The 17,158-nt window shown below is 35.6% G+C and overlaps 1 protein-coding gene across 2 annotated transcripts; it reads right to left on the reverse strand.

Annotated features, from left to right (window-relative positions):
• Window positions 1-3,485: 3,485 nt before the first annotated feature.
• LOC100815152 (AP-1 complex subunit gamma-2) lies at window positions 3,486-15,997 on the reverse strand. Of its 2 annotated transcripts, none has more exons than XM_006574537.3 (18): window positions 15,722-15,997; window positions 14,255-14,557; window positions 13,955-14,096; window positions 13,490-13,663; window positions 12,665-12,844; window positions 11,266-11,420; window positions 9,812-9,902; window positions 9,561-9,724; window positions 9,026-9,080; window positions 8,165-8,287; window positions 7,980-8,075; window positions 7,215-7,342; window positions 6,472-6,576; window positions 6,129-6,388; window positions 5,476-5,715; window positions 5,212-5,387; window positions 4,715-4,813; window positions 3,486-4,044 (listed from the first exon to the last, which is right to left on the reverse strand). In XM_006574537.3, the coding sequence occupies exons 1-18, from the start codon at window positions 15,751-15,753 to the stop codon at window positions 3,949-3,951; spliced, it is 2,619 nt and encodes an 872-aa protein (XP_006574600.1). In that variant the 5' UTR covers window positions 15,754-15,997; the 3' UTR covers window positions 3,486-3,948. The 2 variants fall into 2 exon arrangements, with proteins under 2 accessions (XP_006574600.1, XP_006574599.1); XM_006574536.3 differs by having other exon boundaries at window positions 7,215-7,345.
• Window positions 15,998-17,158: the final 1,161 nt, after the last annotated feature.

A 17,158-nucleotide genomic window follows, 5' to 3' on the forward strand; every position in this document is an offset into this window, starting at 1 on the left:
TTCCAACGTAATTTAATCATATTAATGTACTCTTGACAATTTACTTTAAAAAATGTTACCCTCTCTCTTCATGTTAGTAATAAAATAAAAAGTACAGTTCAAAAATAAATAATCTTAGGATCTGACACCCAAAAAAATATACAAGATTTTAGTGCGGTGCATGAGTGCTGCATGCAATAAATGACTCTTTTATTTATTCACCTTGGATCCGCGAACCTAAAATGTTTCTAGGGGGTTTGATAGTTGATATTGTCACAAGTCTCGTACTCTCACTTACAATGATACAACAACAACAACAACAACGCCTTATCCCACTAGGTGGGGTCGGCTACATGGATCAACTTCCGCCATAATGTTCTATCAAGTACCATACTTCTATCCAAACCATTAATTTCGAGATCCTTTTTTATAACCTCTCTTATAGTCTTTTTGGGTCTTCCTCTGCCTCGAATTGTTTGTCTTCTCTCCATCTGGTCTACTCTCCTCACTACAGAGTCTACCGGTCTTCTCTCTACATGCCCAAACCACCTAAGTCTATTTTCCACCATCTTCTCTACAATAGGCGCTACTCCAACCCTCTCTCTAATAGCTTCGTTTCTAATTTTATCCTGTCGAGTCTTACCACACATCCACCGCAACATCCTCATCTCCGCTACACCGACTTTATTCTCATGTTGGCTCTTGACCGCCCAGCATTCTGTTCCGTACAAAATCGCCGGTCTTACCGCAGTCCGATAAAACTTTCCCTTTAGCTTGATCGGTACCTTTGCATCACATAACACCCCCGATGCTTTTCTCCATTTCATCCATCCTGCTTGAATGCGATGATTCACATCCCCTTCAATTTCCCCATCATCCTGTATTACAGACCCAAGATATTTAAACCGTGTGACTTGAGGGATAATATGGTCTCCTATTTTCACCTCTGAGTTAGAAACCCTCCTTCTTTTGTTGAACTTACATTCCGTATACTCCGATTTGCTTCTGCTTAGGCGAAAGCCATGTGTTTCTAGAGCTCGTCTCCAAGTTTCCAACCTCTCATTCAATTCCTCCCTCGACTCTCCAAGGAGGACTATGTCATCTGCAAAAAGCATGCATCTCGGCGCTATCTCTTGGATTTGTTCCGTGAGGACATCCAGAATTAAGGTAAAAAGGTAGGGGCTAAGGGTTGACCCTTGATGTAAACCAATTGTGATGGGAAAATCGTCTGACTCTCCACCCTGTGTCCTAACACTAGTCGATACCCTATCATACATATCTTGGATAGCTCGAATATATGCAACCCTAACCCCTTTCTTCTCTAGAGCTTTCCACAAAATCTCTCTAGGCACTCTATCATACGCTTTCTCCAAGTCAATAAAAATCAAGTGCAAGTCTTGTTGGGCCATGCGATATTGCTCCATCACCCGCCGTAATAAATAAATCGCTTCCATGGTCGACCTTCCCGGCATGAAACCAAATTGATTCTCAGTAACTTGAGTCTCCTTTCTTAATCTCCGTTCGATCACTCTTTCCCATAATTTCATGGTATGACTCATGAGCTTGATTCCCCTATAATTTGCACAATTTTGTATATCCCCCTTGTTCTTATAGATTGGCACTAACGTGCTTCTCCTCCATTCCTCCGGCATGCATTTTGACCTCATAATTTCGTTAAAGAGTTCGGTGAGCCACTCAAGACCTCTATCTCCAAGAGTTTTCCACACTTCAATAGGTATGTTGTCTGGCCCCACCGCCTTACCATTACTCATTCTTTTCAACGCTTCCTTTACTTCCTGTTTCTGAATCCGACGATAGTACTTATAGTTCCGGTCCTCTTCTCTTGTGTCTAGACTGCTAGAGTCATATCCATATCCATCATTAAATAAGTTGTGGAAATACGCCTTCCACCTTTCCTTGATATCTTTTTCATGCACTAAGACTTTGCCTTCTTCATCCTTAACACACTTTACTTGATCCAAATCTCTAGTCTTCCTCTCTCTACCCTTAGCAAGCCTATATATAGATCTTTCTCCGTCCCTGGTTCCTAGAGCTTGGTATAGTCCGTCAAAAGCTTGGGCTCTTGCCTCACTCACCGCCTTCTTGGTTTCATTTCTAGCTATTTTATACTTATCCCAAGTTTCAGAATTTCTACACCTAGACCACTCCTTGAAACACTCCTTTTTTACTCTAACTTTGCTCTGAACATTTTCATTCCACCACCACGATTCTTTACCCCTAGGTCCAAAACCTCTAGATTCACCCAACGTCTCTTTAGCCACTTTAATAATCTCTTGGGACATCTTGTTCCACATATCATTTGCACTTCCTTGTGATTGTCCACACCAACCCTCCCATATCTTTTGTTGGAAGATTCCTTGTTTCTCACCCTTCAAGTGCCACCATTTGATCCTTGGTGCTACCAGAGGACTTCTTCTCTTTGCCCTATCTCTAATTCTTACGTCCATAACCAAAACTCTATGTTGGGTAGTCAAGCTCTCTCCCGGGATAACTTTACAGTTCAAGCAATACTTCCTATCAGACTTCCTGATAAGGAAGAAATCTATCTGAGAACATGTCCCTCCACTTTTGTAAGTGATAAGATGTTCCTCTCTTTTCTTAAACCATGTATTGGCTATAGAAAGATCCAAAGCCTCTGAAAACTCCAAGATGGATTTACCCTCCCCATTCATCTCCCCTAGGCCAAAACCCCCATGCACCCCCTCAAAACCTCTAGCCACGCTACCTACATGTCCATTGAGATCCCCTCCTAGGAAAACTTTCTCTCCTTGGGGTATATCCTGAAGTACCCCTTCTAGATCCTCCCAAAATTTTACCTTAAAGTGTTCTGCTAACCCAACCTGAGGTGCGTACCCACTAATAACATTAAAGGTGTCCTGTCCCACTACCAATTTTAAGACTATGATACGATCTCCTACTCTTCTTACATCCACGACATCCTTCTTCCACTTCTCACTTACAATGATATTTAAAAATAACTACAGAACTTTGAATCCACGGAATTCTTAAATGAATTTAACAGCTTGATCGGAACTTACATCACCATGTGACGGTCTTGAAGTTGGACTTTCCAAGAACCATCTTGTACCAGATCACCGACTTAGCCATCTTAGATCACCTGATGTTCATAATATAAGCTAAAATGCGTCGAATTTTCTTCAGCTGTAAGTCAATTGCAAAAAATCTTTTGCGGTTCAAAACTCACTGGAATCGTTTAAACTTACCAAACCTTGCATATTGACTTACGATAAATTTACACTTTTTCACATGATTTGGTAAGTTCAGAGTTGAGTTGAATTTTGAACTGAGAATTTTCTTTGATTGACCTAAAATCGAAAGGGCTTATGTGCATTTAGGGAAACTAGTAGTTTCCATAAAATACTCTTGCCAAGTTTATATAGGTGATGATAATGAATCACAAACTTCACAATGGATAATCCTCACTTTCAAATTTCAATTAAACAGTCAAAAGCCGAACAAGAAAGTTGATATAATTTTGAGATTACATTTCATTAATCTTGAGGGGGAAACATTACATAAAATCAAATATATCAATCGTCTAAAAGATACCAAATTGCATTCAACAACACTATAACTTTAGACAGCAAAACCGAGCGACTACCTCCAAAAAAATAGCAAGAAAGCACTTCAAGTACTCAATAGGACACAACTCTCAGTGGCTTGAGAGGAAAAATTTGACTATGGCATTTTCATACAGGAATATGTTGTACTAATGTACATAAATCACCTAAGTAAAAGAAAAAGGTAAAACAAAGATGTGAAGCCACCAAATCGACTTCAAATTTAAGCCAAAAAGTGGTCCAGATGGTCGAACCATACCTTCCTCAATTGAAGGAATGAAACATGAAAACCGCACCAATAATTATGGAGTGCTGGGGAAAACGATGGGTTTTGTGCATCACCTTAATGACCCCTGATCATTGGGCTTCATAAACCATGAGGAAAGTTATTGACTTGTCCTTCCTCCAGTGTATCCTTGCCATTTATCTTGTATGCTATCCTTATACGCATGACAAGAGATTTCTGAAAAAAATAGTTGCTAGCGATCAAGTCTTCTCTAAGAAGCACTTATACATTACATTCAAATGTACATACAGGAAAATTATCTCAGAAAGTGTACACCATATACATACTCACAAAGTACAAACAGAGAAAAGGAGTGGGTGGGGGGAGTTTAATCCATGGTTGTCAATCCCAGATAATGCCATGAACTGGCCAGCCCGCCCCAAAAATGGTATAGCAGATTGCAAATAGCAGGATAGCCACTATGTAAAAATTATAAATACAAGATAAATCCCTTATGCTACATAATTTCACAACAGTAAAAATTAATCCAATATTAAAGACATTATTCATCATTAATAATCTGAAGTAAGTCCAGACTATAAAAAAAACAATGAAAAATATGATTTACTGTAATGCCTAATGACAGTTTCACAGCTTGTGCAGTTAACTAAAATATCATTGTTGGCTTTGATTGAACAATCTGAAAAGTAGTGAACACTCAATAACCCCCAGGCTCAAATCATTAGCAGTTTTGCAGAATGTAATATCAATTATCAAAATAAAGCATAAACTAGCTGTTTCGCAACAACATGCCAGTGATCAACATTCTGTTTAGAATTTAAATCATACAAGGACATGGTAGAACACAGATATTTACAGTAAAGCAATAGTTACAAAGACCATCTACCTTCCCATGTTGGCTATTAGTAATTTTCAAACTTTGGGTTATGGACCCATTTGCGGGAAGAGTATTGCTGCTAGCTGGATCTAAGTGCAATTGAAGAAACTGAAAGTCAAAACAAAATATGTAAGTACTAGATGATGGAAGGTAACAAAGCAGTTCAAGAGATTTTGAAATTCCAACAGAGCACCCAGTAAAACAGCTTACAGTTATCAAATATTAAAGAATAGATGTAATTATTTAGCACTCAATAGGTCAGATAACTAACTAGACTAATGCAAAGGAAATTATTAAGCTATTGACAGCTACAAACATTTTTATCGCTAGAATTCATCAATTGAGAGAAACAAACAGCCAGCATGGAACTTCAAGTTACCATTATAACAATGAAGATCATGATATTGTTAAAAGCAGTAAATTCAAATTATATCTTTATAATTACAATAATGATGATGATCTTAGCACTGCATGCAAAAAGCTTAATAACATACTGATTGGCATACCTTAGGAACTGCTGCTTGAAAAACAAAATCTGTATATGAATTGGAGGACAAATTCATAAAAGTAGCCTGGATAACTGTTGTTTGTGGGTTTCCTGGTTGTTTTGAGAAATTGAATGTCAACCTCAAGGAGCTGCTCTCAAATGCAGTTACTGATGGATAAACCGATCCATTGTTTTCTACTCAAGATAAGAAAGGACAAGGAATCAATACTTTGACTATATTTCATTCAATGATAATGCCCAAATGCTAAACAAAGTTTACAACCTGTTGGCGGGCTGGGGGCAAAACCATCCAATAAATTCATCATAGGAGCAGCATTTGAAGTTGTTTTTGTCGAAAGTGAAAGAGATGAGAGACCATCCAATGATGAAGAAACTGGTGCTTTGTTACTCGAATTGGAGGATAAGATGTCTACTGTAGATGAGCTGCTTTCAGCAGAAGGTGATCCGATAGACAGAAGATCCAAAAGAACATCGTTGCCACTTTTTGAAGCTTGGCCAGCAACTAAAAATGCAAATAAAGTCAGACATACTACAAATATGTTTGATGGAATTATTCAGTATTCACAATAAGGAAAAATGAATAAGTTTGCATGTTTGTTTAACAAATCAAAATGACAACAAGCACCACCACCAAAGCCTTATCCCATTAGATGGGTTAAGTTACATGGATCAAACAATGTCATTGGGTTTTATCAAAAACTAAATTTTCAATAAATCCATTTGGAAAAAGGTTCTTCATAATGGTTTTTCCTATGAATCAAGTGGCTCAAAAACTAAAGAAGGCCTCATAAAACAGTACCAGCTATCTTGGAGAAAAGCAAAGATGCATAAACAATGATGGTACTTATTTAATACAAAAAATATTTAGTTTTTCGGGCATCATAATAATTTATAAGATACACTACAAATACTAACCAGATTGTTGTGATGCTGGTGACAGATCAACACCAAGAAGGTCCTGAAGAATATCTCCTCCACCAGAAGAGCTCGGAGCAGGAGCATCATCTGAACTTAGATCAAGTAGATCTACAAGAGGAGCCACAGGTTTGGCTACTCCATTTGGAAGATTAAATGAAGGTGCAGTTGGAGTTGAAGCTGCGCCTGGCAGAGACCCAGCCCTCCTACCAATGTAAGTTGCCTCATCCAAAACTGGCATCCTTTCTACAAGTGTAGACCTGCACAATGACAGTTTCTTATGAAAGTGTTGTACAATTCCGTGATCTTGATACAATATAAAAAGCAGATTAATTAACCTCACCTAATATTTTGATGCTTTGAAATAATCGAACTGAATTCAATAGCCCTCTGCTGCAATTCTAGCACAAAGCTCCCTTTGAACTGAACAATAATTTCTTTGATCCTCCTATATTCATATTCAAAAGAGAATAAAATTTCCAGGTCAAATATACAAATATAAGAGGAAATAAATAAACTTGCACTGGTTGCACAAGTCTTAGGCATGGGGAGTAAGAAGGGAGGACGACCAAGGATGAAAAAAGTTCCCCTGATTTCTCACAGAGATCAAATTGCATGGATACAAATTAAACATTTTAAAACTACCGAACCTGGTCTGCTGAATTTATACTAGAATATTACATTCTTAATTCCTCTAAAATAAAAAGGCATGAAAAGAAACAACACTATTAGAATTAAAACCATTCATGAATGTTCACCTAATAGTTTAAACTTTTTGGAAGAGTTGGTTCTTGATATGGTGTCACAGCCTCTACGACCAAGTGGTCATCAGTTCAATCCTTTCCACCTCCATTATTCTAAATAAATGTTGAATTTTAGCCCAAAGTAAGGTGGGCCTATGCATTTCCTACACTTAAGATCCCAAAAGGGCTCTTTTGTGAGGGAGCCTGCTAGATACAAAACCATTCCTGAGGTTTCACCTAACAACTTAAGCTTTTTAGCGAAATGGTTCTTGGCAAACAGATCATCCAATTTAAGGTGTGGTGTGTGTAATAGATAATAAACCATTTGAAAAACAGATCATACTCTGAACATGAAGGGAAACGTGAAGAGAGCTTTAATAGTGCAACCAAAGCCATCGCTTTTGTGGTAAGATCTGATGCATGGCGTTTTATAGCAATCTCTATGACATCAACTGCATCGGACTCAGTCACCTGCTAGCATGAAAAAAATGAAGGATAAAAATTTTATTTTTTTAAAAAAATTATATGCAATGAAAGACCATTTTTTTAGATTTTCCTATGTGCTGTACAAAGCAGACTTAGGCATCAGTTGTTACAAAGAAATAAAAGACACAATGGGAAGGGGTATAAACTCATTCCCCCCAGTATAAAATAATCCAACTATGCAATAAGAATTAAAATGAAAAAGGCAAGTCACAATCTTAGCATATATGGTTTTAGCACCAAGAACAAATCATGTCCAGATTTCATTAAATTGGCAAATAACTTGGAGCAGTTTCTGCCAGAGTATGTTAAATATACCAATCAAACATGTAAACCAAATCCGTATTACCTCATTCCAAATTAAAATAATGGAGAATAACAAAAGAGACAATGAGTTAGTACTGAGACCAGGGAATTTTTTTCTTTCACGGTCATTACCCATCATCCAAATAGGAGACATACAAAAAGAATCATCATAAGAAGGGGATTGTCAGAACATCTTTTACTAGAAGCTTTTTGAGACCAATACATAGATCAACTTGTTAAACAAGCGATATATCATATTCATGCAACTTGAAGCAACAGTTTAGACAAATGTATAAACTTTTCAAGCAGTAGCACTCACTGTTATTGGATCTTCTATGTCTAGCATTCCAACATTATTGACTAACATGTCACCATACTCCCCAATGCACCACACTGTAACTCGAACTAGAGTCTCCTGATGAAAAGTATTAGGTAATATTATATGAAAGGCATCAAAAGCAAATTAACAATGTGCCTAGATTTTGTCAAAGCAGAAGTGAGCACCTGTTCAGCTGACGTTTGAAATGCTCTGTATAATGCTCTTACTGTATATCCATGAAGCTCAGAAGCATTGCTTATCACAACAACTAAGGCATACCATACTTCATCTTTTACAAAGTTTCCAGCCTACTAACATAGAATAGAGATCAGTACATGCACCCAATATACATTTATAACTAAATTGAATAGCTCAATGTGGAAACAGCAAGCACAAAACATAAATCACAATAAAAGGACAACCCAATGCATGAAACTCCCAGCATTGAGGGGGCCGTGATAGGTAAGATGCAGCCACAACTGTCAGCACAGAGGTCATTTCCACAACTAGAACTTGTGACCACCAGGTTATAAGGCAGCAACCTTACTATTGTGTCAAGGCACACCCTCCAAACAATAATCACAATACACCATGAGCTGATTTTGTGACCAACACGTGAAAGCACCAAATCATAAAATGATAATAGGAGGTTGAAAAATATGAACATTATCCTTAGAGCTGATTTTAAGCATCCAAATGATTTCATAGGATGTTGCATACAAGGATTAAGCTCCTCTAAAGTGAAGAGTTCACTTTAGAAGAAAAAGTCAAGAATTTTTAAACATAAATGAGAAAATCAATGACTGGTATTACGAGCACATGCATAACAAATCATGGATTTGTTAAAATCTACTCTCTTAATTTCTCGTTTATGGTTGAGATGTCTCACTTTTTTAGTGACTCACTTTTTACTTTAGAGGAATTAAATCCACATATAAACACACATCACTGATCGTGAATACCCTAAAAAGCTAGCATGCTTTGGTATTTTCACCTGGAAGATTTTAATTCACTACAAAAGCTTCTGTCTTATATTTATACTATACCTCAGACAGAACCTTGAGCATCTGATCAATATACCAGATCTTCTCTGGGGAATACCTGAAGCATTAATAAATAAATGTTAGTCAACCAAATATATTGAGTTGTGCAATTTAAAGAAAATCTCAACTTATTAGTTCTACATTGACAGGGGGTGACAAAGATAAGGACCAATGTAAAATGGGCCAAATGGCTTCTTTTTCATTTTACCAAAGAGGGGAGAGAGAACAGAAATGTCCAAAAACCAATGATTGCATGACCAACATAGGTAACATGTTCACTATCACTAACATGAGAAACAGTTATATACTTCTAAAAGAACTAATAATAATAATAAAGTCTGTTCCTGTGACAAATCAAACGTCTTATATTGATGGAATATCATAAGTGGTCCAGAAATTATTGGATACTGAAAAAAAAATGAGATAAAGTGCAAATAGTTGGTATCCTTCTCTCCTAGCACAAAAAAATAAATAAAATAAAATAAAACCAAATGAAGTTTACTGAAAAAGGAATGTCATTCAGAATATGATGACTCACTTTGCTACAATGGAGCAAATTTTGGCAGTAAGGTCCTCTCTGAAATCAAGATCACTGACTTCCAGATAATCTATAAGCTCTTTTGCCAAGGGCTTCACATTAGTCTCATTCACCAAAACATAAACAAGTTCAAGGGCTCTTTTCCGAATCGAAGCATCTGAATCCTGAAGTTAAGAGTCAAATGATCAACCCCTTGGATTGTAAAACAGAGCTCATCTTTGTCACTGAATGAGGGAAGACAAATCAAATACCTTCACACATTCTATAATGGTTGCACGGTGCCTCTGTACTGCCTGAGCATCAGCAGTTACAGCCTTCATTAGCATGTTTAATGCCACATATCTAAAGGAAGAAGGTAGAATAGTAAGATTCACTGAGTAATTAAATTCAAAGAAAAACAAAAACAGAGGGATGGAATGAATATAGAGCTTGAAGAACACTAGATGCGATATTAATTAATCAGCCTTTTTAACGTGCTAAATTAAAGAAATTGAATGGGCACACAATTTCATCTTTTATAGTAATATAGAAGTTAGAGCTGCCTTTTTCTGTCAACAACCAAAGCCACAATATTCACAGCCTGGCATATATTCCTCAAACAGTCTATTACAAACATGATTTTGACCAAAATAAATTTAAACTACAGAAATTTCAGAATACAGTCAAGTCCTTAATTGCAAGTGTCAGCTAATTAAATATAATCGAACCACAAACCTAGTCTTTGTTGTAATTAATATATTGGGGATCCCAATCTTTTTTATTTTCTTCTTAAATGTGTTAAATCAAGAAAATAGTAAAATTGGTAAGACGATAATTTGATTGCTCAAATGATTAACTATGTCCAGTTTACTATAGCTCAGTCCAAAAAGCACCAAATCATTGTACAAAACTACAAATGCAATAGAGAATGCAAAGACATCATTCCATTGCTTGAGCAGCATAGCACCAAATCTAGTCTTTCTTAAATCATAATTATTTTTTGCATACCTCATCCATCAATCACAGAATTATAGGAGAGAATACATCCACCAGATCATTATGCTAATGATTTTATAGACATTGTTGTCATTCATTCAAGACTCTCTCTTGCTCTCACTCACTCACACACACACAAACACTTGCATATCCAGTAAGCAATTCACCTATAGAAAGGCATTAGGAAAAGTGGGAAACATGTCATAATGATTAATGATCAGTAATAGACAAATGGGATCATTTCTATACCAGTTAAAAATAAAATCCTAGATGTTCCTTTTCAAGTGATAAGCTTACAAGGACTAACATCAAAAAAGAGATTACTCTCTTCATATTGAGTTAATATCAGTCAACATACTGATTTGCAGGCATCTGAAAAAATCTGGATATTCTGACATTGAAAAAATAGACAGATCCAGGTCACATGCCATGAGTGTTATAGTTGTAAGTTGGAGCATAACAGGAGAATATTTAATAAAGGGGTCAAGATATCAATCCTACTAATCAAGAGCACTTCCTAGATTCTTGTATCAATTCATTGGACTGTAACAAAACATTATTCCCTAGTTGTAGGAGACATCTTAGACCTCTTACAGTGCTTAATTTTTTATGTTTCTTTTGGCTTTTATAGTGGAACTTTGCAATGTGAACGCTCAATGTGCTGGTGTTAGTAGGTCTTAATCAAAACTTTCAGTTACTTATGAAAGAGAAGCAATGACCAGAAATAAACCTGATATTGTTGTCACGGTTTGACAAGAATCTTCCCAGGATATTAATGGCAAGTACACGTAAGCCACCATTATCTTCAATGCTCATTATTGTTTGAACACATTCATATAAAATGGCATTCCCTGCAACTTTATTTGACTCAGTCTTCGTAGCCACCTAAAACAGGCAGCAAGTGTAAAAATTATCAGTCTTAAATTTCAGAAGAAATGGCCACCAACAATAAGCAATAGTAGATTAAAATTCATTACCCACATAACAGATTAGGTAAACAGCAAACAAAACCTAAGAATATTGAAATGAATGATCTAACTCTTGATTACTGCAACAAGTGGTTAACACAATTTATTAAAAACTTAGCATGGCCAGTTAATTGGTGCATCTAACAGCGATCAAATCATACATGTAAAATTACAGCATAAATACTAGTGCCTGACCAAAAATAAAAATAATTTTTTATTGCATACAATTATACATAGACACCAAAAGTCCATCCTTTCTCTTTCAACCCTCCTTCCTTATAATCCTTCAAAGAATTAGATACAAATATACAGCTAAATTCGCATTTGATAGAAAAAAATTTCTGCTTATCAATGGGTTTCCATTTCAACAGCTACTTACAATACAAGACCCCTCTCTGGCTCTCCCCATTACACATATACAAGAAAAAAAACAAAGATTTTTAAAAAATCTTCAACTTTAAGTATATTCCACAAAGTAATCATACATTAGTGCAAAACCAAACTGACCAACTCTGCATTACATAAACACGTAATAAAACATCTTCTGACCAGGTCCACCCAAACACACCAACATCCAAAATCACAATAAATGTTTGACGCCATATAAATCACGTCGTGATAGCCCTTTGGTGCATTTAGCAGAAGCAGAATTTTTGTAGCATTAAGGATGTCTCTTTGCCCCTAAATTTGTTTTGTAGGACAGGACGATGTTCATGGCTTCTCTTTGGAATTGTGCTTACATAGTTATGGTAGTTTCAAGGGAGTCGCTATTTAGATGTGCAGAGACACTAGGAAGTCATGCTGCAATTCTTGACTTTTTCTTGTTCTTTGATGTCTCTGGTTTTTTTTCTATTTGGAGGATATTGTATCTTACTCCTAGTTATACTTCTCTTTGATCTAATAAAAATTTTCTTAAATAAATGAAACTTCTCTCGAGTAAAACGTTTCAATCTTTCCTAGAATATCCATATCAATTTGTGTTTGTACTAAGGTTTGCCTCAATCATTCAAATCACATGAAAGTGGACAAGATATTCTAAATGGTTTTCAACATACAAGTTCATGCAGGGAGCCATGCAGAAATGCCAAATAACCCAAGCATTGCAGCATGAGCACTATAATAATATAATACCATAAAGTTCATCATAAACACACAACTGACCTGGGCAAGTATGTCATTCATGGTGTCGCTAGCATCAGCATTGCCTTCACCCAACACTCGCAAAAGTTTTAGCAATCTGATGTGCAGAAATGGGTCTGTGATACCAGCAATATCATACTCTGGTGAATATGGACTATTGGCTAGATCCTTAAGAGTTCTGACCAAACCATCTGTGCATTTCTGTAATAATTGTTCACAAAATGTTTTGTTACAACATAAGCTGTCCAAAATCATGGCTCAATTTGCAGAGTTCTTCATAAAAAAATGCAATCAGAGGTTAACTTTTACACCATAAAGTTGCATGTATGAACCTTGATATTATCCCTTAACAGTTCACATGTTAAGTATTTACTATTTATACCCAGCAGACTTGCTTGCAAAAACTAACACAATGCTGTGACCTTAAACAGTGTGATATTTTTTTTAAAGCATGAGTTTATAAACCCTGTAATACTAGCTCATCAGAAATGCTCAAACACTAAAAAAAATTAAACTAAAGCATTTCAAATATTACAAGGCTTTCAAATTAATATACTCTACAAATTCCATATTCCACAATATAACTTCATTAAATTACTTGAAAGTTGTAAAATTGTCAAGAATGAAAGCCAAGAATTCATGAATGTTTTAACTCACAAGTCACAAATACCAAGAAGAACGTATATACACATATATGGATAGTTTGATTTGCAGCACAAAATATCTGTCATGCTAAGTATAGTAGATAAGTTTACTTCAAATCTTCAATCAATATCCAAAGTGAGTTCTAGGAAAATACACTACGTCTACATGATTGACAATATAATATGAGAGATGAAAAACTACCTTCCTAATATGTTCAAGAGCTTCAGTGCTAATTTTACACAGATCTGTACAAAGCTGAACCCCAGTGATCAAAACCCCATGATGCTTCTCTCTGAGTAAGGAAGTAGCAGGATTGATAAAATTTTCTGCCAAGTCTGGAACTTTCTTTATGATCCTTATAGAGCATAATGCTGCCTATATAGCAGTGAGCACAGTTAATTTATGAGAATAAATAATGATTAGTCATCACTCATCATTCATGCAGTTAAATGGGAACAGTTTTATTAATAACTCAAAAACATTAAATTACATTACAAGGCTATAATTATTTAGAAAACGAAAATAGGGAGATCGCAAAACAATGACATGAGATAATATAGACAAGACTATGAAACCAATTGTTGCACGCTAAGTACTTAGGAAGATGTTAGTAGGTAGACCTCTACTATATGTATGAATTTAAACATGAAGTACAATGAAAGTCACCTTCTTGCGAATATTTGGATCTCGAAATTGCAGCAATCTCTCAACCTCTGGTGCAAGATCACGGGCCATTTCTGCTGAACAAATGTTTCCTAAAGCACAAAGAGCAAGTCCCACTATATACTGATTTGTGTGATTAAGATCTCTGTGATTCAGTTAAGGCTCTACTAACCCATTATTAATATTTTTTTTTCTTCATTTTGTTTCAGTAAGTAGAAGATCAAAATAACACATTTGTAAAGTGAAATGTAAAAATCAGGCAATATAAAAAGATAAACAGAACTTTGACTAAAAACTGGATACTGTTTCAAAGAATTGGTGACCAACATTAGAACTTCTTGTCTTTCATCAAGAAGCAACATGAGGCCAAGATAACCTATTCTCTTCTCTGGAAATTCAGGAGATGCTATCAACTTGAGGCATTCCATTTGACCAAAATGTGTGGGGTAACCAAGCATGTGGATGAACATTAGCTTAGCCAGATTCCGATGTCTATAGTCATTATCATTTTCATTTATTGCAGCGCGAATGGCAGCACATTCTTTTCTTACAACAGCTCGTTCTTCTGCTGCAGTCTTACAAGCACGTATGGCCCGAATCATGTCCCTACAAGTTGGGATATGAACCAGATAAGTAAAAGATATTGATTATAATTAACCACAAACAAAAACTAAATATTAAACATGTATTATCTTTGCAACTTGAAAGAAACCTGGAAAAATAAAGTGTATTTGATTTTGCAAACCAAACAAATTTTGAAATAAAAAGTCAACCACAAATCACGTTTTTTGTCAGTGACAATATAGTAGGATTGTAATTTCAATTCTTTTATGCAATGTTTTATCTCAACAAGTCAAAATACAAGGGGAGGACAAGAGATTCTCTCACTATTAACAAAGCAAATCAATGCAAGAGTGTTTAAGGCATAGCATACTGCCCCCTCCCAAAACTAGCTAAGTGTGAAAATAAAATGCTTCAAATTCATTGCGAGACTCTAGACTGGCCACATATTGCAACCAAAAACCATAGGATGCTAATATGAAAATTCATTCCTTCACAAGGGGAATAATGAAATAAAAATAAAATAAAATAAGTATGAACAACCTATACGACCCTTGACATCAGATTCAATCATTCAAATCCATGATCGATCTGGTAGGTCATGGTACTTAATAGGAACAGCATCAGTAACATTCCATGGATAAGGGAGACAAATAAACTAATAAAGATCTCTCACTCAGTCGCTTACAATGTTGGAACTACGTGTCTCTATGCTTAAGACCTTATCCTAGCAATATACAGAAATACATATGGTTAATGAATTGTTCCAACGCTTTTACAAATACACGAATGAACCTCTGAAGACGTGCAATGTTTATTCAAGTTTGGCGCTAGAATCTAGAGTTCAATTTCAACATCCGATTCAGACATTACGAGAAAACCTCAACCAGCTAAGCACAACAAAATACAGCAACCAAACGAATTTTCAATGTCAACATATATCACTAATTTCAGCTAAAAGAAAAATACAAAATCGCGAACGTACAACTAATAACAGCAACAAATTCAATTAAAATAAAAATGCGGAGATAATTTAAGATTCTCCGAAACGCAAAGTCCTACTCAGCTACAAAACCAGCACGAAGAATAACAAGCATTCGAACGCATTGTACATGAGCGAGAGTGCGAGAGTGCGTGTGCGCGTGTGTGTGCACTTGATGTTGATCCAATTCGCGAAGAAGCGAAGAAGAGAAGGATTAAATTGCTTACCTCAAACGCGTTCCTGAAGAAAACGGGTTCATGATTGACGGTGATTGTGTACGGCGAGAAGCTCAAATCGGATCCAATTGCGAGGAGAAGGAATCGAAGACGGAGATCCGAATCGGCGAAACGAAGAGAGATTCGGATCTGATGCGAAGGGAGCGAGTTTTTGCGTTGTGTGTGTGTGCGAGTTCTGTGAATTTTCAGAGAAACAAAATAACTCAACACCACCGCACCTTTTCTCTCTTCTTTCCACTTTGCAACAATTTTACAATTTTAACGTTTCTGTCACTGGAATTTCTGAAATGGAAAATTAATTGAAAAAAAATGCCAATTAAGGACAGTTTCGTAAATTTGTCCTGTTTGTAGTAAAACATTTAAAAAAAACAAACTGTGTTCCTCATTTCTCATCTTCTCGAGAAAGATGTTACTTGAGTATTAATTTAATTGTGTTGAGGAAGACTTTGTTAGAGTCACAAGCTCGCAAATAATTTTTAAAATAGTAATAATTTAATGGTAAATAAATTAAATAATAATAATTTTCAGTAATGTGTGCATTTTCAATTAATAAACAAACTGTTAGAAATACACCAAAAAAGACCAGAAATTTTGGTTGGGAAATATAGAGACTTTTCTAAAATATAGAAACCAAAACGCTAAAAAAATTGTTTAGATACTAAAACTAAAATTTGCAAAAAGTTATATAGAGTCTGTTTACCTTTTTTTTGTTGGCATTTCTCACATAACAAATTCAACTCATTGATATTTTTTGAATGAAATATCGTGTGCTCCAATTTGTTCAAAAAATATAATGGGCCAAGTTGTTCCAATTTAGAATCAGATCCATCTCCTTATATCCAATATTTTTTGTCAACGGTATTTGAAAAATATCCGTACTTTCCCACTTGAAAAGGTCTTGGAAGGCTTTTACTTTGTGCACCTTGGTTTTGTTTTCTGCACCACCAAAAACACCAAAACAGACAAAACTAGTCCTCTGCCCAACAGCTAGGAGCCAAGAACTAGGAGGATGTATTAACCCAATCCACATCCTCCTTGCTTTTAAGTTTTTACCCCTCCTTGCAGCTTCTGGCTGATGAATAATATGTCATAACAATTCAAATTTGAGACTTTCTATCCATTTGATTTCATCTCATACTTTCCTCGTTGGAATATAAAGGGGACAATTCAAATCATTTTTTCACTAACTATTTGATCCATTTATGTATAACTTTAACTAATTTGTTCCACAAACAATGAATGAATGTATTAAATTGGATGACTCATTAGATCAAGTAGTCCAATGTTCATTAGATGAGTATATATAGGATTTTAAGAGTCCGAGTCCTAGATTCTACAATGTTTGAGATACAAAAATATATAGAAATATTGATTTTATTTCATTAAAATAATTTTAGAAAAACAAAATTTTTATATGATTCAAATAGA

The sequence above is a fragment of the Glycine max genome, chromosome 2, assembly GCF_000004515.6.
Source record: "Glycine max cultivar Williams 82 chromosome 2, Glycine_max_v4.0, whole genome shotgun sequence".
Lineage (NCBI taxonomy): Eukaryota > Viridiplantae > Streptophyta > Magnoliopsida > Fabales > Fabaceae > Glycine > Glycine max.

Coding starts and splice junctions, on each gene's coding strand:
- LOC100815152 (XM_006574536.3), bottom strand. CDS start 15,753: ATGAACCCGTTTTCTTCAGGAACGCGTTTGAG. Junction 14,558..15,721: donor TCTTCAGGAACGCGTTTGAG/GTAAGCAATTTA, acceptor CCCAACTTGTAG/GGACATGATTCGGGCCATAC. Junction 5,716..6,128: donor ACCAGCATCACAACAATCTG/GTTAGTATTTGT, acceptor TTGCATTTTTAG/TTGCTGGCCAAGCTTCAAAA.